This window comes from Macrobrachium nipponense, chromosome 3, assembly GCF_015104395.2.
Source record: "Macrobrachium nipponense isolate FS-2020 chromosome 3, ASM1510439v2, whole genome shotgun sequence".
Lineage (NCBI taxonomy): Eukaryota > Metazoa > Arthropoda > Malacostraca > Decapoda > Palaemonidae > Macrobrachium > Macrobrachium nipponense.
In genome coordinates this window covers 21,942,101-21,968,133 of record NC_087202.1, presented here as the reverse complement: position 1 = coordinate 21,968,133, position 26,033 = coordinate 21,942,101, and the positions used below count along the sequence as shown (strand labels likewise).

Genomic DNA, 26,033 nt, shown 5'->3' with positions numbered 1-26,033 from the left:
GCTCTGCGGGCTCTAGCGATAGAGCCGCAGCCTTGCGAGAAAAAAGCCCCTCGCTCTGACAAGTCTTTCGATAGTCGAAAGGCAGTCAGAGCGAGACCTGGGAGGTTGTGATGAAACCTCTCGAAGTGGGGTTGTCTGAGTAGATCTGGTCTGTTTGGAAGAGATCTGGGGAAGTCCACTATCCACTCCAGTACCCTCCTGTGAACCATTCCTGGGCTGGCCAAAATGGGGCTATTAGTGTCAACTTCGTGTTCTTTGAAGCTACGAACTTCCTGAGCACTTCCCCCAGGATCTTGAACGGGGGGAAAGGCGTATGCGTCCCACACCCGACCAATCAGGAGGACCGAAAACGCGTCTATTGCGAAGGCTCTCGGATCTTCCACTAGAGAGCAAAAGATCTCTATTCTTTTGGAGAGGAACGTCGCAAACAGGTCTATGTGAGGTCTCCCCCACAGGGACCAAAGACTTCGACACACTTCTTCGTGTAGAGTCCATTCTGTGGGAAGGACCTGATTCCTCCTGCTCAGTCTGTCCGCTCTCACATTCTTGATCCCTTGAACAAATCTTGTGAGGAGAGTTAGGCCTCTTTCTTCTGTCCAGGTTAACAGGTGTCTTGTTAACTGAAATAGGGAGAAAGAGTGCGTACCTCCTTGCTTGCGTATGTAAGCCAGAGCCGTGGTGTTGTCCGAGTTTATCTGTATCACCCCGCCTCTGACTATCTCTTCGAAGAACTTTAAGGCTAGGTGTATGGCCACTAGTTCCTTGCAATTGATGTGCCAGGACACCTGTTCCTTTGTCAGGTGCCTGACACCTCCCTTGCTCCTAGCGTCGCTCCCCATCCCGACTCCGAAGCGTCGGCATATAACACTTGGTCTGGGTTCTGCAGGGCAAGCGATACGCCTTCGTTCTTTTGAAGAGGAAGGATCCACCACTTCAAAATGACATTTTTATAATAATATAAAGTTTCACTTATACTTACCCGGTGGTTACATATAGCTGTCGTCTCCTGACGTCACGGCAGAATTTGAAATTCGCGGTAGCGCTAATGGTTTGACAGGTGATCCCTCTACTCCCGCCCTCTATACCGGGTACCGGGAACCATTCCAACAATAAATCAGAAGTTTCATGCCTACCTGTCCATATGAGGGGAGGAGGGCGGGCTTCGTTATAACCAACGGTAAGTATAAGTGAAACTTTATATTATTATAAAAATGTCATTTTCACTTATATAACTTACCCGGTGGTTACATATAGCTGATTGACACATTTAGGTGGTGGGGACAATGGCAGCTAAAATAACTGTTGGAATTATCCGAAGATATAGGTTCCTCCTTACCTTTAAAGACCGCTGACTCAGTGTTTACTGCCTCTGTAGTCTGCTGGCCTTTATTGTACCGACAGGATATAGGATCCGTGCGTCGGACACAATAATAAGTACTTGCCGTTGAGGACGTGACCGTAACGGACAAGACTATAATGCCCCTGCTCAGGGCGCAGTACAAATCACCACATACAATGAAAAACGAGGGATCACCACAACCGTTTAAGAAATACACCAGACATTAAAGACTGAAAGATACTCAAACTCCCTGTATCTTCAGACAACCTTAAAAATACAAAAAACTAATCAAGGAGAAAAGTTAGTGAGGATGGGATACATCCTTCTCTCCCTCACCCAATACCGTGTCAGTCACAATGAATGGTGCCCCAATGTACTGCAATTTTCATATGTGGTTTGCAAATCTGTCAGATAATGAGATGCGAAGACAGAATTGCTTCTCCAATATGTAGATTTAATAATGTCTTTCAAAGACAGATTACGTCTAAAGGCCATAGACGTAGACACTGCTCTAATTTCATGAGCTTTGACTTTAAACACTTTGATATCTGAGTCCTGACATTGTCCGTGTGCCTCAGAAATCAACTCCTTAAAAAGAAGGAGAGCGCATTTTTAGAAAGAGGACGAGAAGGATCTTTCACTGAACACCACAGGTTATCACTCTTACCTCTTATACCTTTGGTCCTTTGCACATAATGTCTAAGTGCTCTCACTGGACAGAGAAGACATTCAGCTCATTAGGCCCCACTAACTCCGAAATGTTCTTTATAGAGAAAGAACGAGGCCAAGGACGTGAGGGATTTTCATTCTTAGCCAAAAACCCCAGCATTGATGAGCAAATGGCATTGGGCCCTTAGCGAATCCAACTCTCTTATCAATAGCATGCAGCTCACTGATTCTTCTAGCTGATGCTAAAGCACAAAGAAAAAGGGTCTTCCTGGTCAGATCTCTAAAAGAACTAGAGGAGATCGGTTCGAATCTATCTGACATCAGCCATTTAAGAACTACATCCAGGTTCCAAGCTACTGTTCTTGACTCCTTTGTCTTGGTCGTATCAAAGGAACGAATCAGGTCTGAGAGGTCTTGATTATTAGAAATGTCTAATCCTCGATGTCTGAACACAGAAGACAACATAGCTCTATAACCCCTAATCGTCTGGGTAGAAAGCTTCTTCTTCTCACGAAGAAAAAGAAGGAAGTTAGCTAACTGAGCTATAGAGGTCTTAGAAGACGAAATTCCTTCTTCTTTGCACCAAGCTCTGAATTGGACCCACTTAGCTTGGTACACTCGATCAGGATTCTCTTCTGGGTCTAGCAATAGCCCTTGAAGCTCTCTTTGAAAATCCTCTCTTTCTGAGGAGATGCTCGACAGTCTGAAGGCGACTAGTCGAAGAGCGGACAAGTTGTGATGGAACCTCAGAAAGTGGGGCTGTCTGAGTAGATCCTTCCTTAACGGTAACTCTCTCGGAAAGTCCGTCAACAGCAGTAGTAGATCCGAAACCATTCCCTGGCCGGCCAAAAGGGGGCTATCAGAGTCATCCTGACGTTCTGATGACCTCTGAACTTTGCCAGAACTAATCTTAGCATTTTGAAAGGTGGAAAGGCATACAGATCCAGATTTGACCAGTCCAGAAGCATGGCATCCACTGTAAACGCCTCCTCGTCTGGAACTGGGGAGCAATACAGTGGTAGACGAGCTGTCTTGTTTGTGGCGAAGAGATCCAACTGAGGACATCCCCAAATCCCCCAAAGCTTCTTGCATATTTGAGGATGTAATGTCCACTCTGTGGAGAGGACTTTGTCCTCTCCTGCTGAGAATGTCTGCCTTTACATTCTTCGAGCCTTGAATAAATCTTGTGCTCAAGACAACCTTGTTCTCTTTCCGCCCAAATGAGTAGATCTCTCCGGCCGCCTCGCACAGAGAAAAACGATGTGTCCCCCCCTGTTTTTTTTATGTAAGAAGAGCCGCCTGGTGTTGTCTGCTTGAACCAGCACTACTTTCCCTCTTACCTCTGTCTTGAAGTGCATTAGAGCCAAATGAATCGCCTTCAACTCTTTTAGATTTATGTGCCAGCTTTTCTGATGAATCTGCCAAGACCCCGACACTTCCTTTCTCTCCCCAGAGTAGCTCCCCACCCTTTGTCCGATGCGTCTGACAAAAGATAAGGTTGGGGCTCAACTGGCTTAGAGACAAGCCTTCCTCTAGCCTTCCTTCTGATTTCCACCAAAGTAGGTCCTGTTTGATTCCTTCCGATGGTGAACACGAAGGAGTCTGGGAATTCTTCCTTTGCCACTTCTGCTTCAAGTAAATTGAAGTGGTCTCATGTTGAGCCTGCCCAGACTTACAAATTGCTCTATTGAAGCAAGGTTCCTAAAAGGCTCATCCACTGATTCGCCGAGCAAGTTGTCTGACGAGAAATTCGTCTATTTTGTTCAGGCAAGAGTCGATCCTTTGGCGAGACGGAAAAGCTGAAAAAGAACTGAATTCAGTCTCACTCCTAAATAACTATCTCCTGAGAAGGAGTGAGACATGACTTTTCTTTGTTTACTAACAAACCTAGGCTTTCCATCATCCTTAAAGTCTTTTGTAGGTCCTCCACACACTTCTGTCTGGACCTTGCCCTGAGAAGCCAATCGTCTAGATACATGGATATTCGTATCCCGTCTAGATGAAGCCACTTTGCTACTGACGACAGAACTCTGGTGAACAATTGTGGAGCTGTCGACAGGCCGAAGCAGAGGGCCCTGAACTGATAATGCGGCCCTGGAACACGAATCTCAGGAATCTTCTCGATTCCGAATGAATCGGAATATGAAAATAAGCGTCCCGAAGGTCTATGGAAACCATCCAATCTCCAGGATGAAGAGCTGCTAATACCGATTGGGTCGTTTCCATAGAAAACTTCGTCTTCAGGACAAGACGTTCAGGGCACTGACGTCCAACACCGGTGGTCTCCAACCCCCCGTGGCCTTCTTTACCAGGAAAAGGCGATTGTAAAATCCTGGTTTCCTGCGGAAGAGTCCACTAACTCTATGGCCCTCTTTGCCAGTAAGGCGAGAACTTCTTGATGGAGGGCAGCAAATTTTTTCGGAGTTCTCCGAGTAGGCTGACAAATTCACAGGAAATTCTGTGGAGGGGGGAGGGGGGTGCTTGATGAACGGAATGGTGTATCCTTCCTTCAGGCCTGGACCGTCCAAGGATCCGCTCCGAGATGAAACCAGGTCTGCCGAGGTGTAATCTGGCTCCTACTGCTGTGTGGAGGTAGGCTACGGGGCCTACTTTTTGATGGAAGAGGGAGTGGTTTTAGAAGAGGCTCTACCTCTCCCACGAAACCTGGAGGAAGATCGAACGGGAGCTCTCCCTCGAAATGGTTTAGGAGCTTCCGTGGAGGGAGCACTCCGAGAAGCAGAAAGAACCGGAGCTATCTTCCTGGGCTTCTTCACTGACTGTGTTAAAAGATCCTGGGTCGCTTTCTGTGTTAAAGATTGAGCGATCTCGCTCACCAATCTCTTGCGGAAATAGGTGTTTCTTGTCCAAAGGAGAGAAGAGCAAGGCAGACTTCTGGTTCGATGAAACCCCTTTCGACAAGAAGGAGCACCAAAGCTGTCTCTTCTTCAACACTCCAGAGGCGAAAATGGCAGCGAGCTCCGAAGCTCCATCACAGATGCCTTTATCGATACAATCCAGTACCGAGGCAAAATCCTTCAACTGCTCCTCCGAAAGTCCAAATGACTTGACTTTCCTGGCCAGCGAAGCAATGGACCAATCCAGGAAGCTAACAACTTCGAAAACACGGAAAACACTCTTGCAAAGATGCTCCAGTTCATTTGTTGAAAAGAAAATCTTAGCAAGTATTAAGGGCTGCTCTGCGGGAAGAGTCCACGAGACTAGAAAAGTCTCCCTGAGCGGAGGCAGTCACACCCAGGGAAAAAACTTCTCCAGTGTCATACCAGACACGGCTCCTTGACGAAAGTCTCGAAGGGGGAGACAAAAAACATTTTTCCCCTGTTCCCTCTTCTCCAAAAGCCAAGCGTTAACTTTCTTGATAGCTTTCTTAGCCGAAATCGAGAGGACGAGACGACGTGAACGAGGACGAGGAGTCAGGCTTACTGTCCTTTTTGCCACTGCGAACTAGGAGAAACTGGAACGGAAGGCGCAAAAGAATCTCCAAAAGTTGTCAACGAAGATCGTAAAAGGAGTTTATTACCCCGGACAAATGCTTGTCTTTTTCTGTAAGTCCTTCTCTTTCTTCCTCAAATCCGAAGCTTCCTTCCGACGAAACTGGCGAACATTCCATCGGAAGAGGAATCCTTGTTTGGCGAAGTCGCACCCTGACGCGTCCGAGGAGGGTGTGAGAAAGCAGGAGAAGACGTCTGAGCCTGTACTGAGACGTATCCGGGCGGCTGAGCTGGCGGCTGCGTTGGCGGCTGAGCTGGCGGCCGAGCGCTGGCGCTCGAGCGAGAGCCTGACGTGGCGCCATAGACGGAGTCAGGAAAGGAGTCCGACCCGGCGCCTGAAGTGGCGTCTGAAGAGGAGTCACATGGAGAGTCTGAGCCTGAAGAGGCGACTGCAAAGGAGCCTGCGAAGAGGACTGCACGTAGTCTGCGGAAGATGTAAGGCGGTCGGGAGCGCATTCGGGGACGAAAGAGACTTGCCAAAAAGCTCCAAGATACTGCCTAACTTGGCATTCATCTGTTTCAAACACCGAAGGTTGAGGATCCACCGACGTAGAAGGTTGCGGGAGGTGTAGAAGGATGATCCACAAACACGTCTGGAGCCGCAGGAGTTACGCTTGAGGAGGCTCTGGAGAAGGCTCCGAAGGAGTGTGCGTGTTCTGGCTTCTCCACTTCTATGAGAGAAGGCGATAAATCGCCCCACCCGCCGGAGAAAAAGCTTCAGGCTCCTCCCAAAACTACAAGAAGGTTCGGCAGGCCCCCGTCCCCACCTTCTTGGGAACCGCAGCAGGCGAAACATCGCGCGACCTTTTCAGCGGTCTAGAAGTCTTATTACGCCAACCTCTATAAGAGGAAACATCTGAACTAGAGTCACTGACGAAAAACACTTCCTCGCAACACCTTTCCAATGGTGAGCGACAGCATCCTGGGATACGGCTACAGGATTGCTTGAGGGGGGCGGCTGCTCGGGAGCAGGTCCCCGCTCGCCTCCCTTCGGTTTTCGGCATGCTCCTCCCAGGATCTGGGGAGTTTGACAGGGCCTAGACCTAGGAGAACGAACGGGCCGAACAACCACCTCCTCCACTACACTTGCACTAAGTAATTTATCACACTTAACTACCACTTCTTGCAACTGTCTCACCCATTTTCTGCATAGTGGTGAGGAAAGAGACAAATTTCGAGTCCATATCGGCTCGTAATACTGACACGGGATCGGGATCGGGAGATACAGATTCGAGGGCAGGAGCAACCACTACGGGGTTAATAGGAACAGGATTAATAGAATTCAGAGGAATATCCTGGCTACTCACTAACTTATAAGAAGATCTCTGTGAAGCCTTTCTGATTCTATCTTTTTCTAACTTTCTCATATACTTTCCCAGTGCCTTCCACTCCTGAGATGTTAGAGACTACATTCTTCACACGTATTCTCAAAAGAACATTCACGTCCCCTACAACTAACACAAGTAGAATGAGGATCAAGTGAAGCTTTAAGAAGTCTAGTCTTACACCCACTACTACACACCCTATACTGAACAGAGCCGGTGTCAGACATCGTGAAGAATTCAAAATAATTCCTAAAAAGGACAACAATATCAAAACCAAAAACAAAATAACTATAGCGCTAGCAAAAAGATCAGTAAACTCAAGGTACATCACCAAAAGGAGAAAACCAAGATGATCAATTCCAAATTCCAACCAGCAGAGGAACCGTGTTACCGGTTCCGACGGCAGGAAACTTCTGATTTATTGTTGGAATGGTTCCCGGTACCCGGTAGAGGGCGGGAGTAGAGGGATCACCTGTCAAACCATTAGCGCTACCGCGAATTTCAAATTCTGCCGTGACGTCAGGAGACGACAGCTATATGTAACCACCGGGTAAGTTATATAAGTGAAATGATCTTTTACCTCTTGTGGAAGCGGGAAGATGTCCGAGAGTTTGTCCCCGTCTTCCAACTCCACACCCCTTTCAGGAAAAACTGAAGAGGGCGAAGGTGAAGCCTCCCCAGAGAGAATACTTTTCTAGTGAGGACAGGGTCCCTAAAAGGCTCAGATAATCCCTCGCTGAACTGTTTCTTTCTCTCTAAGAAGCTCGAGATTTTCGACAAACCTCGAGTTATTCTTTCTCGCGAAGGAAATACTCGAAAACCCCGAAGAATCCATCTGAATCTCCAGATAGACCAAAGTCTGGCTGGGGATCAGCTGCGACTTCTCGAGGTTCACGAGTAAAGTCCCAGCGATTCTATCATGTTCCTTGTTACTGATAAGTCCTCCAAGCACTGAATCTCCGACTTGGCCCTGATCAGCCCAGTCGTCCAAGTAGAGGAGATGTTTATTCCCTCTAGGTGAAGCCATCTTGCCACATTCGCCATCAGGTTGGTGAATACTTGCGGAGCTGTAGACAGACCGAAGCACAGAGCCCTGAATTGAAAAATCTTGTCTCCTATTACAAACCGAAGATATTCTTTAACAAATGGTGAATGGGAACGTGGAAATACGCATCTTGCAAGTCCAGAGAGACCATCCAATCTCCTGGACGAGAGCCGACATTACTGAAGCGGACGTTTCCATGCGAAACTTCTTTTTCTGAACAAAGCGATTCAAGAGCCCTTACGTCCAGAACTGGTCTCCCCCCCCCCCACCCCCCCGATGCCTTTGGTACTAGAAAAAGGCGATTGTAAAAATCCCGGGGAATGAGTGTGGATCCTGCAACAAGTTCGATGGCCTCCTTTCCCACATTTGTTCCACCATTTGAAGGAGAGTCTTTCTCGTTACAGGGTCTCTGTACCTCGCTGATAGTTCCCGAGGCGTAGATGTTAGGGGAGGGCTGTCCTCGAAGGGGATTACATATCCTTTCTTTAGGACCGACACTGACCAAGGGTCGCTCCCCTTTTTGCCCATACTCCTGCAAAGTTCAGGAGTCTGGCGCCCACTGGTGCTTGAAGGAGCAACAAGTCATTTGGTTTTCTTGAAAGGTCTAAAGGAAGACCTTCCTCTCTTGTCAGAGCTCTTCTTTTCTGGCAGGGGGACGAGCCGCTGCACCTCCACGAAAGGGCTGCTGAGGAGGACGAGAGTCCTTCTTTCAATCGCCGACACTACAGGGGCGTCCTTTCTTGGACGTTTGTGTTAGTGGTCCTGTGTCGCCTTCTCAGTTAGCGAGCGAGATATATCCTTCACTAACTGAGAAGGAAACAGATGATCCGACAGAGGGGCGAACAATAAAGCAGTCCTCTGGCTCGGAGAAACCCCTTTTGATAATAGGGATCCATATACTGATCTCTTCTCAGGAGACCAGCACCAAAAAGGGAAGCCACTTCTCCCGAACCGTCCTGTACTGCCTTGTCCATGCAAGACAGGACGCTATGGAGAATCTCTGGGTTTTTAAGAAACTCCGGATCTTTAGATTTGTTGGCCAGAACTCCGAGTGACCAATCCAGAAAGTTGAACACCTCTAAAGTGACAAAAAGTCCCTTTAGAAAGTGGTTCAACTCCGAAGTGCTCCACGTCGATCTGACCGATCCTAAGGAGTGACGTCTAGAGGCCTCCACTAAATTGGAAAAGTTCGGCATCTGCCGAGCAGGGCAGAGAAAGACCCATAGTCTCTCCTGTCCCATACCAAATACCTCTCTTTCCATGTAGTTTGGAAGGAGGCATGCAGAATACCGTCTTTCCCAACTCTTTCTTCTTGTCCATCCAAGAATCTAAAGAATGGAGTGCCTTCTTTCATAGAAAAGGGATTTTAGACGTAAGGAAAAATCTATTTCTGGGCGATTAGCATGGGATGGAGTGTAGTAGTTGCTGCCCACTCTGTGGGTCGGCTCTCCTCTTGTGGGGATTTTGTAGTGGGAGATTTCTATTGGCAATCGGCTCGTTGGTAGTGGTCTCACTCGCCATAGTGTCATACCGACACCCTCTTGGAGGGTGAGCGAGTCAGTTGTACTGACCTTTTTCTTATTTATTTATTCTCTGGTATGTGTTAGTACATTTACCCTAGAAATAATAGATTAAAGGATATTTCGCGCAGCGACACGAGCTGAGCCCAGAAATTGCAGGCTTCATTTTCAGAAAGGCCGAAGATTTTGCCGTAGCCGAGCTCGAAAAGAGAGAACGAGGAGAAGGAGGAGCCGCAGGACTAAGAGAGGTCTCCAAACTCTTGTAGCAATAATGAGCTAAGACCTTATAACTCGAGAGTCCCTCATTTGCAGAGGTTCGTCATCAGACAAATCGTCTAACCTCGATCAGACGAAGGAGAAAGCTCACGTTTGGAGGGAGAGTCCTTCCAAGACCTCCTACGATCTGAAGGAGAGGAGCTCCTATTTGGAGAAGAGTCATAAATTCCAGGAACGAGTCTCCGACTCCTGCCTCCTGGCTCTTGACTCTTGCCTCCTGACTCCTGCCTCCTGCCTCCTGACTCCTGCCTCCTGACTCCGGACTCCTGCCTCCTGACTCCGGACTCCTGGCTCCTGCCTCCTGACTCCTGCCTCTTGGCTCCTGACTCCTGCCTCTTGACTCCTGACTCCTGCCTCTTGCCTCCTGGCTCTTGCCTCCTGGCTCTTGCTCCTGGCTCTTGCCTCCTGGCTCCTGCCTCCTGGCTCCTGCCTCCTGCCTGGATGACTCCACACTCCTGGCTCTTGGCTCCTGCCTCTTGGTTGACTCCTCACCTCCTGGCTCTTGGCTCCGCCTCCTGGGTGACTCCTCACTCCTGGCCGGTGCCAGACGTCTGATAGGTCATCCACGTTCGTACAGGAAACCTCACCTCGCGAGTAGGAGCATTGATCCTGGCGGCAGATACCTCCATACGTCTGGAGGCATCTTTTGATCGGAAGGAAGAGTCTTTCCTTCTAGGAGGCTCCTTTGACAGAACTCCTACAAAAGACAAAATCTGCTCTTGCATAGCCATCATGAACCTCTTCGTAACCTCCTCTTTATCCTCTTCGGGAGAGGGGAAGGAGGAGGGGAGGAGTCCATAGCTCCACCTCCTTGACTCCTTCTCACTCTGGTTGAAAGAATGGCTCTTCTTGCCTTCTTAACTCCCGAAGGAGACTCCTCAGGGAAGTTTTCTGGGCTCGAATCAATCGTCGGAGCCTTCCAACTCCTCTTGAGTGGTCGAGATCGATCTGAATCCCTCCAATCACGTCTCGGAGATGAAGATCCCGACGACGAAAAAACACTCACGCAGGACGCTTTTTACAATAGCGATCCTTGGCAGTCTGGGGTGTCACAGAAACCGCCGAAGGGACACCTGATCGGTGGGGATTCCTCCACAACCTCCTTTCGGTTTTCGACATTCCTTCTCCTCTGGGCTGTGAGCTTGGAAGAGGTCTAGACCTAGGGGAAGTGTTGCGGAGCCGACCAGATGCCCCCTCCACTACACTGGGGACACTCATATTCACTGTCCACTGAATAATCACTAGCCTTACCCTTGTATGGCAAGCCATTTTGTTTTCCATCAACTTGAAGGCTGCTTTTAGATCCGCAAGTTCTTTCGCTGAATCTACAGGTTCTGCAATAGGAGAAGGGGCTGCAATGGAAGGAGAAGTAGCAATACTTACCCTTGGGGAAGATCCCAAGCTAGGAATTAGTTCAGATCTCGAACTACTTAAACTTCTATAAGAAGCCTTCCTCACTCTTTCTCTCTCTAACTTTTTTGTTTTAAATAATTAGTTAGATTCTTCCATTCGTTCTTCACTCAAAATTCTCACATTCCTTGCAAGTATTAGTAAAAGAACATTCATACTCCCTGCAACCCTTGCATACAGTGTGAGGGTCTATCCGAAGCTTTCGCAACCTCACCTTACAGCCTACATTCACACAACGTCTCACAACCATTCCAGAGTCAGACATTTTTAAAGAAAAATCCAAAATCAAGTCCACAAAACAGTCCACAAAAGCGTATGCCAATCCAACAATCCAGATACGTCACCAAAAGTCGGTCAAGAAGATCAATTGCCGGTGAAAAAAGAAAAACCAATCGAGAGGAACCAACAACAATGTTGATGGCCCGGGCGACAGAAAAATTCTGATTAGAAAACGGGAATGGTTCCTAGTCCTGCCACCCAGGGTAGCAGGGTGTAGATCACCTGACCTACCAGTAGCGTGTGCCGCGAAATTTGAAATTCTGTCGGAGACGACGGAGTCTATAGCTAAGTATATATCTGGCAGGGAAGTTGAATGTATAAAACAAACTTCTCCAGCGAGGAAAATGGTCCCCAGCAGGCCTCATCTATTCCCTCACCGAGCACGAATCTTTCCTTAGGAAGGCCTGACACTTTGTCTAAACATTGCTGCTGACGTCCCTGGGACGGAAAAGCTCGAAAAGCCACTGAATCCATCTGAATCCCCAGATACAGGATGGATTGGGGTTGGATTCAGAAGTGACTTTTCGAAATTACACAGTAGTCCCAGGGACTTCACAACGATAAAGTTGTTTGAAGATCCTTCACACACAATTTGAGTGGAGGCACGAATAGCCAGTCGTCCAGGTACATAGAGACTCTGATATTTTGCAAAGCGCCCTGAATGATAAACCGTCCCTTTTAGGACAAACCGAAGATACTTCATCGACTGTGGATGGATGGGGACGTGAAATACGCGTCTTGAAGGTCTAATGAAACATCCAATCGTTTGGTCTTAAGGTACCAAGAACTGTCTGAGGTGTCTCCATCTTGAATTTCTGCTTCTGTACGAACCAATTCAGACTGCTCACATCTAAGACTGGTCGCCAACCTCCTGACTGTTTTCGGCACCAGGAATATCCTGTTGTAGAAGCCTGGGGGATTCCAGGTCTACGACCTGTTCCACCGCTCTCTTTTCTCTAACATCTGCTCGAGCAGATCGAAAGGATTTGTTGCTTCTTCCTGATGGTAAATAGGGGATAAATCCTTGGGTGTCGTGCACAGTGGGGGAGGGTTTCAAGAAAGGAATCTTGTACCCCCGCCTTGATGACGTTGAGCGACCAGCTGTCGCCTTCCTTCTATCCAAGCTTTGAGAATAGTCGAAGCCTGGCTCCTACTGGTGGCTGAAGGATATCTGGTTCATTTCTTTCCTCTGATCTTAGCCGAGACTCTGCCTCTGGAACGTGTACTTCCTCGAGAAGATGTTCTCGAGGAAACTCCACCTCGAAAGGGCTTCTGCTTCTTGAAAGGTGCGTCCGTGCAGACGTAGAAGAAACAACCAGTACGTTTGTGCCGACTGAAGCTAGGAGGGTCTTGGGTAGCCTTCTCTTGGTAGACTGAGAGCCAGATCTTTGACCATAGCCTGGGTAAAGAGATGGCTCGAAAGAGGCGCATACACAATTCTGCCTTTTGAGAGATAGAGACCGCCTTTGCAGTAAAAACACAATAGGCCGCTCTCTTCTTCAAAATCGAAGTGCAGAAGTGCAAGGCCAACTCCTCCGAACCATCCCTGACGGCCTTGTCCATGCATGCAAGCACGCTGGACAGCTCCTCGAGGCTAAGCGAATCAGGACTACGTGACCGGTTATCCAAGACCCCTAAACACCAATCCAAAAAGTTGAAACTTCTATTGTACGGAAGAGTCCCTTCATATGATGGTCCATCTCAGAAAGGGTCCAGGGCACTTTCGTCGTCGACAAAAGGGATCTCTTCGGTGCATCTACCAAGGTAGCGAAGTCACCTTGGGACGAAGAGGGGGCTCTAAAACCTATCTCCTCCCCTGTCTCATACCAAAGACCTGCCTTGCCTGTCAGTCTTGAAGGGGGTAGGGCGAAAGCGTTCTTGTTTCGGGCTTTTCTTGACTCCATCCAATTCTGCATTTTCTTAAAAGCCCTTTTTGTTGATAATGAAGTAGCCATCTTCAACAATCCTGGAGTCTTGATAGCCTTAGACGATAGCAATTGTGAAGGAGGCAACCTGCGGGGCTTCAGGTTTAAACTTCTCTTCAAAGGAGGTTCGAAGCAATTAAACAAAAACCAAAAACCTGGTAATCTGAAGATACTGTTGATGATTGTTCTTCAGTTAATTCCTCCGACAAGTTTCCTTCTTGAGATTCATTACTATCCTCCGAATCTTGGCGAATGTCTGAAGAAACATTACGTCGTGCGTCCAGCTGCGCGCCATGCCTGGCGTCAAGCCGAGCGTCCTGCCGAGCGTCACGCTTGGCATCCAGCCGAGCGCCCAGCCGAGCGTCAGGCCTGGCGTCAAGTCTCGCTGCCGCCTTAACGTCGTGCTCTGCAGACCTTCGTGCACGAAATCTCGAAGGCGAGGTAACAGGAGAAAAGAGCGAGGCGATGAGAAGAGAAGGAGAAGGAGACTGCCTGGATCTCTTGACTGGCAGCTTATCATCCTTCCTCCTGTGACGTGAATATCCTCTTTCTCTGCAACTACGTAATAAGGCAATTTGATGTTGCAAATTCTCAATCTTCTTCGATTTAGGGCTGATCCTGTGAGAAGACGACGTGAGGGGAAGCCCTCCTCCTCCTCACATGGACCGCCACAGGTATATCCTTAGCGCAACCAGGGCGCTCAAAAGCATTGTCGTCAAAAGGACATCCTCTCCGGCGACGATCGCAAGAAGTAGAAAGGGACGTGAAAGCGTCCCTTCTCCTAAGACCAAAGGTGCCGACCGCCTGTGCGACATCTTGCACCTTTGCTCTCTTTGCGGTGGAGAGTCCTCGAATTGTTCTGGAGACGACCGCAAAACAGAAGGGGCTAACGGATGTGCAGCGTCCTCCTCTGAGGGATCAAAGGCGGCGGCCGCCTTGTGCGGCATCTAGCGTCTTTGTCCTCTTCAAAAGGGCGCGATCGCTTCCGAAAGCTCCAACCGCTGCGCGGGGAGGACAATTCTGATGACGAAAAACACTCTTTCAAAGTCCGTTTACGAACTTTGGAAGCCTGGGAAGCGCCCCAGGTCTTGCCGAAGGATGTCAGATCGGTGGTCCGACCCCCCTTCCGCAACAACTCGGAGCATTATCACTATACACCACTGCAATATTAACAACCTTCTAATGCTTGCACTTTTGATTCCAGGCTACGCAAAGATTCAAGAATCATCGATAGGGTATTACCCTCCACAGGACACTAATGTAGGGCCGAAGGCATCACAGGTTTAGGAGGGATAAATTCCACTGGATGTGTAACTGGCGTTACACTCCTCCTTACCCTATCTCTTTCTATTTTACACACATATGATTCATACGCCTGTTCCACGCAGAATCAGACATACTCTCACATTCATTGCAGCAATCATCAAACATACAAACATGTTTCCGACAATTTGCGCACACTGTATGAGGGTCTACCGAAGATTTCGGTAGCCTCACCTGCATTCTTCCACACAACATACTCTGGCGCTAGTCGAACTAGATCCAGACATCTTAAGTTTTAGGAAAAAACAAGCCAAATTCAAAAACCAATCCACAATTAGCGTATGGTAACCACCGATCCAAATCAAAAAACCAAAAATCAATCGGGATACTCAAGTGACCAAAAGTGTGCCAAAATCCAATGACGGAGGTGCAGAAAATGGGAATGGTTCCTGACGCCCGCCTCCAGCGGCGGGAAAGGGTACTACCACCTGGCGACCACTGCGTGTGCCGGGAGTTTTGAAATTCTGTCGGACTTCAGAGAATACAGCTATATATATATCTGCCAGGTAAGGTTCATGAACAAAAGATATTTTAATGTCCAAAACGTGATAATGGTTTTAAAGTAGAATTTCACCCTTCTATCAAATGAAACATACTGTAACCAGTCAGGGCTAATCATTCTTCTTTGAGATCTAGACCTTGGTCAGTACCTATGTCTCTCAGCCTACTACTAAGCTCGTTGGGCCCAGAAGTTTTTTGAGACTTAGTAGGTAGCTTAATCCACTTTGACCTTTGGGCTTTAGTTTGTTTATGATATCTGCAGTCTTTTATTCCTGTAGTACTATTTACATTCATCCCCAAAGAGCTGGAACTTAACACTGTACCCAGTTCGCACATGGGGGAAACACTGCAGTGGATCCATTGTCATCGCGTGGATCAGCCTTATTCACTCGATATCTAATTGGTGAAACAAGAATACAATTACATCTTTAAGCAAACCTTTCAAAAGACTGAAGTTCTGTCAACATTATGTGATATATGAATTATCTAGTGCACGCTTATTCTTCTTCTTCTACCAAAAATCACAGTTCCCTTGGATAAGTCGTGGTTGGAAGTCATTGCTTAAGATTTTTGTGAAGAAAGTGCCCCAGCGCCTATGGGTATAAGTGGCGTGCGGATTTACCACATGGAATGGGAAGTTTATTGACACAAGCGACTCTGCAAACATCGAGATGGCGTTAATCTTCTAAATATTCGGAGTTGTAAGTAAAAATTTCGAAAGCGCCATGGAGGTATGTGTGCACAGCGTAGAGCCAGACTATCATTAACCTCTGTTTAATCTTAAAATATGACCTTATTTTCTAACTTTGGAGAAAATACTTACTTTGAAAGGATAGGGGAAATACCGCAATGGATCCATCGTCATCACGTGGATCAGCCTTATTCACCCGATATTTAATTGGTGAAACAAGAATACAATTATATCTTTAAACATAACATTCAAAAGGTTGAAGTTTCGTCAACATAATGTGATATATGAAAGCCCCATACGAACTACAATAAGCATGTGAGGTCTTCGTAAAATATGTTTTCAAAGCAGTTTTTAAATCCAATATGGCAGCAACCGCCTGAGGTGCCGTTCGTAAGCGCAGCGGAGCCACCATCTTTCCCAGCACTCATTTGAACAATGTTAGCGTATATATGTAACGTTAATTAATCTTACTCAAGATTGCAGTTGTAATCAGCACAATAAAAACATTTTGTTGCCTATATTAGTGAAAGTATGAAACTTCTTATTCCCAGGGTCATGGTTTGAACTGAAATTCATTTTTACCTTGTAATCGGTGGTTTTATCCTTACTACCATCACAACTGAAACTCCACAGTACTTCCCACACCACTTGTACCCATAGACGCTGGGGCACTTTCTTCACAAAAATCGTAAACAATGACACCAACCGCCGCTTATCCAAGGAAACTACAATTTTTTGGTAGAAGGAAAAGAAGAAGCGTGCACTAGATAATTATTTAAATAAATACAGTGGACCCCCCGCGTATTCGCGTTCTCGGATTCGCGGACTCACATTCGCGGATTTCTCTCGGGAACGTTTCCCCGCATTATTCGCGGGGAAAATTTGCTAATTCGCGGTATTTTTCTATGAGAAATATCCACAAATTCCTGGTTTTTGTGATCAATTTCATCATAAAATGCACTTTTTGTGATAAAACTATTAAAAAACCAAGTATGAAAATTTTTAGTGGTTTTTCTTAAGTTTTAACTAACAAAATAGGCTGTTTTTAGCGCTTTTATAGGGGTTCCAAACATTCGCGGATTCTAACTATTCACGGGGGGGTCTGGTACGCATCCCCCGCGAATACGGGGGACACTGTAGTTTAAATGGCAGTATAAGGTCATGAATTGCATAAATTATTTACATATTCATGATTATTATTTGAAAATATTCGTTGTTGAAAAAGTAACTAGATTCCCCTGACTCAAATATCAACAGTTTTGCTGTGAACGGTACCTACTGCGTTTCTTCGCACCCTTCTATTGTTTATCAGTGTTGCACTGGTATGTATTTACCCTCCAAACTGGGTTATAAGACTTACACAAAAAAACTGGGGAAATAAGTGAAATTAGCATATCTTTTTGTAGTATATCTACATATTAGAGCAATTTTATCATTATTGCATTACTATGACAACTAGAATTCATGGAAACAGTTTGTAAATGCATCGGCGTATGTGTGAAGCTGAGTCATTTTGCCGTCTGCTCGTATCTACTTTAGAAATATCTGTAATTTTTTGGGGTTAATTTGGTTGCAAAAAAGGGATAATAGACATGAATTGAATAAAAATTTTGAAGTAACAAAGTAAAGTTAAACTAAATAATGAGTAAAGTAAACAATTAAGGGAATAAACAGTGTCGTTGTCTGCTGCTTGTACCTGTGTTTGTGGAGTGAGCGCTTAGGAACCAGGAACAGCAACGTGGTTCAAGTGCAATTGGAGTGGATAAAGACCAATAATGTGTATAATTACAATCAAATAAGCACTGTGGACTTTCAGTTGTGATGGCAGTACGGACAAAAACCACCGATTACAAGGTAAAAATGAATTCAGTTCAAACCATGATCCGGGGAATAATAAGTTTCATACTTTCACTAATATAGGCAACAAAATGTTGTTTTATTGGGCTGATTACAACTGCAATCTTGAGTACGATCAATAAACATTACATATATATATGCTAACATTGTTCAAATGAGTGCTGGGAAGGCTGTGAAAGATGGTGGATTGTCCATGATTAGACCGGCCAGCCTGATGATAGCTGCCATATTGGATTTCAAAACTGCCTTGAAAACATATTTTACGAAGAGCGTCACATGCTTATTTTAGTTCGTATGGGGCTTTCCAATATCACATTGCGTTGACGAAACTTCAGTCTTTTGAATGGTATGCTTAAAGTTGTAATTGTATTCTTGTTTCACCAATTAAATATCGAGTGAATAAGACCCGGCCAGCGTGATGACAATGGATCGTCCGTGATTATTTATCCTATATACGCTAACATTGTTCAAATGAGTGCTGGGAAGGCTGGGAAAGATGGTGGATTGTCTGTGGTTAGACCGGGCAGCCACACGATTGCCGCTATATTGGATTTCAAAACTGGCTTGAAAACATACTATTTTACGAAAAGCTCACATACTTTAGTTCATATGGGGCTTTCATATATGGTATGCTTAAAGTTGTAATTGTATTCTTGTTTCACCAATCAAATATCGAGTGAATAAGGCCTGGCCAGCGCGATGACGATGGATCGTCCGCGGTTGTTTACCCTAGTAATAGCCTGTAGATCTACCTTTTTCTGGCCTTAACCAACCTTACCCTAAAGCCATCTGTGAATAAGATAATGATTAAAATAAATCCCGTTTATTTCCCTTCACACATAGGTAGCTAGGCTAGGTCAATTTGGCCAACCAGAAGGTTACGATAGGCTAGCCTCCATAAAAATGTTCTGTCACAGCACACTAGACCAAGATATTCATTAACAAACATTACCTCTTCTTGGCACAATCTGTCATAAGCTTCTTTAATATCACTCAACGACGTTAACTTCAAAGGGTCGATGATGCCTTCCACGGACGTCTCCATACCTTTACAAAGACCAAAACATCCGAAGTTTTGACTGAACTTCCTGACCGGTCTGAGTCTGACCGTCTGACGTCAGTTTGTTTACGTGGTTGAAGTATCAGTAGTAGACATAGTTTTGACAGGTGAATGCTGAGGCGTTGTATCGGCACCTTTTTTTTATCGTTGATTTCGTGGTAGTGTTTGATTTTTCTTTTATGTACTTTCTAGACCAATGATATTTCCTAAGTCATGCTATACTAATCCTTTTAATGGTAATTATTGCATATCTTCCTTAATGTTGTAAACAAGAGATCGTGCATGAAATGCGTGAATGTCTCTATTTCTTCTACCTGAATAGCATCTTTGCATCAAAACCTTACTTAAAATTACTTTAAGGACTTTAAAATTTAAAAGTAATAGGGAAAGGCATACAACTTTAACTGGGATTTGCGACGCTCATTATCTCCTGTTGAATGAGTAGTTTAAATCCACTACCTTGTCTGACTCTACTATGGCAGATTCACATCAACCGTGCATTTGATGTCTAGGCCAGTCCCTTACAACGCTCCTGATTGCCTGTTGATAAACCAATCACAGGGTTCAAAACTCTGTCTCTCTCGAAAGTTCACATAGGTAGGATGTATGTTCCACTTCTCCTGAGGGATTCTACTGAAAGACGTATCCCTCAGGAGAGGTGGAACATACATCCTGCCTATGTGAACTCTTGAGAGAGACTCAGGTCCATATATTTAAATACCACCTTCGATGAAGAAACTCTTTGCCACTAAAATGGTATTATTGTGTCGCGAAGCACCTCTTCCCGGCGAAGGCAAAGGTGATCGAAGTGTGAAAATTTCTGGAAACGAAGAGAAAGTCTTGACCATCTCTCCGATAACCTCTTCGTATATTTTTTTGTAAAATTAAAAGAGAACTGCATAACTTATGTAAGTATTAGAACATATAATACATGCAAAATGTTTTATTAGTCATTTTTTTTCAGTACTTCAATGCATATATGGTCTTATTTACATTTTTGTAAAAGACTGTCTTTGAACTTAGAAGACCTCACGTCCCCAACTTCCTGGCTGCAGTGTTGCCGAAGTGTGGAATTTTCGTCTGCTATGCGGAATAAAAAGTCTACGGGGCAGCTATCCAAGTGTGTGTGCCGATGCGTATTCCACATCTGCATTTTCAACAGCAATTTCTTCATGGCGCATTCATGTAAATTTATCATATACAAATTGCAATATTTTTTTACTTTTAAACAATTTCTCATTCAAATGCAATATTATAAAAGATAAGACTTATCAGAATATGACGGTGATATGATTAATGTACATAAATCTGTTAATATATTATAAAATTCTTTCCTATATGATTTAATGAGTTATATACTGATACATAAATGCTGTTATGCTTATTACAAACTTATCTGTAAATATATCTGGGACAAATAAGAAAGGAAAAAATAATACTTCTCATATGTATATATATGTATATATATATATATATATATATATATATATATATATATATATATATAATATATATATATATATACAGTGGTACCTCGAGATATGAAAGCAAATACGAAGATTTTTAATGGTTACTTTTAATAATTATTTGAAATGAGTACATGCAATACATTTAATTAAAAAAATGTGAATTTGATATCATAAGATATAAAATAAATCAGACTGCTATCATCAGAGCCAACAAATACGTATTTTCTAGAATTCTTCTGTTTTAAAATATTATGTTACGTATATGTTTCATTACAGCTGTCAGTAACTCGGTATCTCCATTAGGTAAAGATAGAATAAAGAATAGAAATGAATGGTTATTATACTGTTTGGTAGTTTCATTAGTTGAAAGAGAGATATAATGAAAATTATGGCTTACTGTGTCCTAGGAAAGTGATTGCTTGGCGATCGTTCGGTACTCGTAAGAGCTAAATGTAAACAAACGATTGGAAGGGTTTTTTTTTGTTTGTTTGTGTATTATAGTTATGATTAATCAATAATTATTTGAAATGAGTACATACTGATTATTTATACATTTTATTGGCATATTCTAAGCTTTTAGCTTCTTAGGTTTAGATGTCAGAATCATAGACTAGGCTACCAGTAGCAACTGCTAACCATAGGCTAGGCTTATTGCTAAGGGACATATGCTAAAGTCCTAATATATGCAGTAAAAATAGGGTTGAACATTACATGCATTTGAATATTACTCAAGTATGTACAGTATTTTGCCTTTTTGGAGTCATATTTCTTCCATCGGATCAGCGTCGTAACCCTAGAACATGTGTTGTAGGCCTGGAAATATGATTTACTGGGGTGTTTTTGTAGGGCTTGGAACAGATTAGGCATTTTACATGTAAAATGCGGTTCAAGATACGAAAAACTCATGATACGAAGGCTGCCTCAGAACGGATTAATTTCATATCTCGAGGTACCACAGTATATATATATATATATATATATATATATATATATATATATATATATGTCTGAATGTATATGTATGTCTGAATGTATATGTATGTATGTATGAATATATATAGTATATATATATATATATATATATATATATATATATATATATATATATGTATATGTATATGAATATAATGTATATATACATATTTTAAACATACATATATGTATATATGTGTATATATATGTACATATGTATGCATATATATAGTATATATACATGTCTATATATGTGTATATATACATATATATGTGTATATATGCATGCACATATATATATATATATATAATATATATATATATATATATATATATATATATATATATATAGTAATGTACCTTAAGTATAACGAAATTGATATCGTTCAAATCCCTATGTGCGAAGTTCATGATCCTCATATCCTACGAATAGGTGCAGTAAACAAGTGATCAATTACCTCCACAATCTCCTATGGGCATACAGTTTTTTTTATCGCTAGTAGGTTAGTATGCTAAACAAGTGAGATACTCAGTATTTTCAACGAAGGATTTTCAATGCCAGAATTCTCGCTTTTAATTAATTTGCTATGTACAAAGGTAATGTCCAGAGTTTCAAAAATATATCTTTGGAGCTCACGTTTCATAGACAATGAAACTTCTAATATTAAATATACCTGCATCTCTGCAAAACTCGTAAAGATCAAGTGGCTACCATAATTATGCGGACTAAGTATTCTATCTTCCCAGATCGCCAATCCATTATCATGTCACCTATGACATTTGATGTTGAAGTTAAAATTAGTAGAGCACATATTCAATCTATAGTAGAGTCACATCAGCCGTGCATTTGATGTCTAGGCCAGTCCCTTATGACGGTCCTGATTGGCTGTTGATAAGCCAATGACAAGGCTGGAGCGTTCACATAGGTAGGATGTATGTTTCACTTTTCCTGAGGGATGCTTTTGAAAGACGTATCCCTCATGAGAGGTGGAGCATACATCCTGCCTATGTGAACTCTTGAGAGACTGAGAGCTTCCAGCTCCATGGTTGGTTTATCAACAGCCAATCAGGAGCGTCGTAAGGGACTGGCCTAGACATCAGATGCACTGGTGATGTGAATTTACTATAGTAATATCTGTTTACATCATAATACATTTAAAATAGACCTGAAATTATGTTTTCTTTATGCAGTGAGAAGTTGAGCTTCTATTGTATTTGCACCAATATTTGATTCAGGACCCAGGACAGATTAAAACTTTTTCCCTGTCATATGTCATCATTAGTTTGTTTTCAATAAGTAATCGAAAATAAGGATAAATCAGACTCCTTCTTTTCAACTGGATAACACCCTATTTCTTCTTAATTGGTTGAACTTGAACGCCTACTGTTCCCAGTCCCACCCTTGGGCGAATCCTAGTGGGTGCTGTGATCCATCTTAACCACCCACTTGATGGTTCAAGGTTCAACACTTACAACTTGCCTCATCACATTTTGTTGTGTCGAAGGCGCTGGTTTTAAGGGTCTCACTTTCAAACATCCTATTTTGCGTTCAGTTTCTACCTCTCTCTCTACCTCTCCTTCGTCTTCATCTACCATAACTCTACTAGTAGATTTTCCTAGCAAATATATCCTACATAACTATTTCTACAGACTTCTGCATTCTTAACAATGCGAGTTTGTATGATTATGAAATGTGCCAGCATTTTCTTGTTTTTGTTTAGTTTAGTGGTCTCAAGACAAAATTAATTAGATAATTAAATATCTTAAATATGGATTATTGTGTCTCAATTGATGAAAACTACTGCACCAGGTAAAAAAAAAAAGTGCTCTCAAGTTCAAAGCAAATGTAACTGTCGTTTCTCTCTCTCTGGTAGAGAAGACGGTTCAGTGTTATACTAAATAACAGGTACTGGAATTGTAGGTGGATGCATTCCATAGCGATAGAAATGATATCCAATATAGGTAGGTAGGTTACTCGGTTGTATGAACATATATACAGGGTGTTTCAAAATTAAAGCCCCCCCCCCCCTCTCTACAGCATAAAATAAAATTAATATGGACAAAAACAATAGTATTCAGAACAGGTATCTATTTAAGTTTCTCTTTGAGTATTTGATATTTTGTGTGGCCTCCATCTGCCTGTACTACAGCCTGCATTCTTGAGGGGTATGATTTCAGTAAATCGCAAAAAAGCTGAGACTCAAACTCCATTTCCCTGAGCACTTCGGTCACCTCTCTTCGCAGGTCGTCGAGGCTTGGTATACCATCATAGTTCACTGTGCGCGCTTCAACACGATCCTTTAAGATACTACCAATGTTTTCACACACATTAAGGTCAGGGGAGCTACCTGGAAATTCACTTGACGAGAAGAAATCGATACCACTGTTTTGAAGCAGCTCCTGTGTCTGAAGAGCCTGGAAACATGGTGCCTTATAACGCAAAAATGTGATTTCTTCAACAGATAACCCATTTTCAGAATCTTTGAGGAGAGGAAATACTCCACCAGTAAGCACAGTTTCTCTGAAGTATTCACCATTCCATGACTGTCCTTTTTCTTTGATGATCCACATTAACCATTTGGCTGTGAAACAGAGAAAAATTTCCCAAACATTCAGGAAATTTCACAACTTGGCGATAGCGAACGTCATCGCTGATATCATCCAACTTTGCAGCTCAAATGATGTCATTTTTATGATTTGGCTTCCTGACTGTGTAAATGAAGAATTCATCTGATGTGGCAACATGGAGAAAGTCAGCTTCATCCCAATCTTTAAGAAATGAACCACAAAACCATGCATGGTCTTTTTTTTTCTTTCTTTCTTTTTTGTATGGCGTTTTTACATTGCATGGAACCAGTGGTTATTCAGCAACGGGACCAATGGCTTTACGTGACTTCCGAACCCCGTCGAGAGTGAACTTCTATCACCAGAAATACACATCTCTCACTCCTCAATGGAATGGCCGAGAATCGAACCCGCAACCACCGAGGTGAGAAGCAAACACCAAACCAACCACGTGCATGGTCTTCTCTCTGTTGCTGAGTGATGTTGGGCTTGCTGATAACATGAAATGGCTTGATACCAGATTTTTTAACAATCATGATATACAGCACTATAACTTCTCTTCTTTCCCCTTTTTGTTTCTAGTTCAAGCACCAATTTACATAAAGACTTTCTTGGTCTACCCAATGCCTCAGCTATGATGTCTTTTGACTCCTGAGAAAGGACTTCAGCCCTTACAAGATTCTCACTCTTTTTGCGATGACAGTCATATGGATTTTTGTTCCAGTTTCTTTTAACAAAGGATTCATCTCTTTTAATGTATTTAGCTATCCAGGAACGTGAAATGAAGGATGCGCCAGCATCCCTGGCCTCTCTGAAGGTTATAGGCCGGATTCGGTCAATCTATCTGATTTCCTCAAGTCGTTAGCCATGACTGTATCTAACTCCGTCACTCAGTCTGAAAAATACAAGAAGTGTAAAATGAAAAATGACTTAATAGAAACTTAAGATAATGTACTTGGAGATAGCCTATAGCAGAAAACTTCATAACTTTCCATTTGTTCTGTGGAGTGGGGGGGGGGGCTCTAATTTCGAAACACCCGGTAGTATACTACATAATTAATTAGTCAGTGAATGAACACTTGAAAATGGAATTCAGATTTTCATCATCTCTATGAAATTTTCAGTTTTAAAACAATTTGATGATATAGTGTGGTTACACAGTACTGTAGGAGTGCTGCATATTTTATTGGAATACAACATTCTTTAAAACTACTGTGATTCAAATTGTACAAAGAATTTCCAGTCACATAACATGGATACCCTGGAAAATGACTTTGTGGTTAATCAAAGGTGTGTTTACTTTTGTTCTGTCACTGAATTTAGATCCAGGTGATTAATGGTCGCTGAACCACATTCATTCAAAACAATTCTTATTATTTCTATGTTCTCAAATAATAAAATAATGGTAAATTGCATATTTACATCCCATTTTTAATGTGTTACAAGGAGTCCCAAATATTTCCGACGTTCTTACTAAGGTTGCGTTCACACCAAACGCGTCGCGTCGAGTCGCGCTAATTCATGGCTAGTGTCATTTTCGCCTTAAATAGGAATAGGATGTTAGTGTTTTCTACTTTGTTTTCATATTGCATTTCAGTTTACGAACGCGAGTTACATCTAATAAATTGTACTCCTTTATATCTTTTTTCCCTTTTATGTAGGACAAAATGTAATGTAATTAAAATTTCAGTTCATCTTTTCTTTGTATCCATTGATATACATTTAAAAATCTTAAAACTTACCTATAGTTTTTGAAAATTTTTATGGTTGAGTAGTTAATTATATATATATATATATATATATATATATATATATATATATATAGTATATATATATATATATATATATATATATATATGTAATATATATATATATATATATATATATATATATATATATATTATATATATATATATATATATATATATATATTTCTCTTGATGTTTCGGATAATTCGTTTAGAATTGTATTTTTTAATTAGTTATCCTGTAAAATTAACTAAAAATGACACTTGCCTTAGAAAAATGGCAATTTTTCCCCCTAAGTTGCAATTGCCCGCCTGTAGGTAGTATTGTTTTTCTTATAGACAAAAAGGTAATAAAGGAAAATCCCCAAATTTATTTTAACAGATAGGATTAACAAAAAATTCAGCATGGAGAGGAGAGAGAGAGACGAGAAGATGGAGAGATGAGGGAGAGAGAGGGGGGGGAGAGCGAGAGAGAGAGAGAGAGAGAGAGAGAGAGAGAAGAAGAAGAAGAGTGAGAGAGAGAGAGAGAGATCAGACAAAAGAAGATACGT

At 43.0% G+C, this 26,033-nt stretch overlaps 1 protein-coding gene across 1 annotated transcript in view; it reads right to left on the bottom strand.

Annotated features, from left to right (window-relative positions):
• LOC135221657 (conserved oligomeric Golgi complex subunit 4-like) overlaps nt 1-18,793 on the bottom strand; it is a 304,771-nt gene extending 285,978 nt beyond the window's left edge. The window contains exon 1 of the mRNA XM_064259355.1: nt 18,622-18,793. Coding sequence (XP_064115425.1) covers nt 18,622-18,714 — 93 coding nt within the window. The 5' untranslated portion in view covers nt 18,715-18,793. The remainder of the gene's footprint in view (nt 1-18,621) is intronic.
• Nucleotides 18,794-26,033: the final 7,240 nt, after the last annotated feature.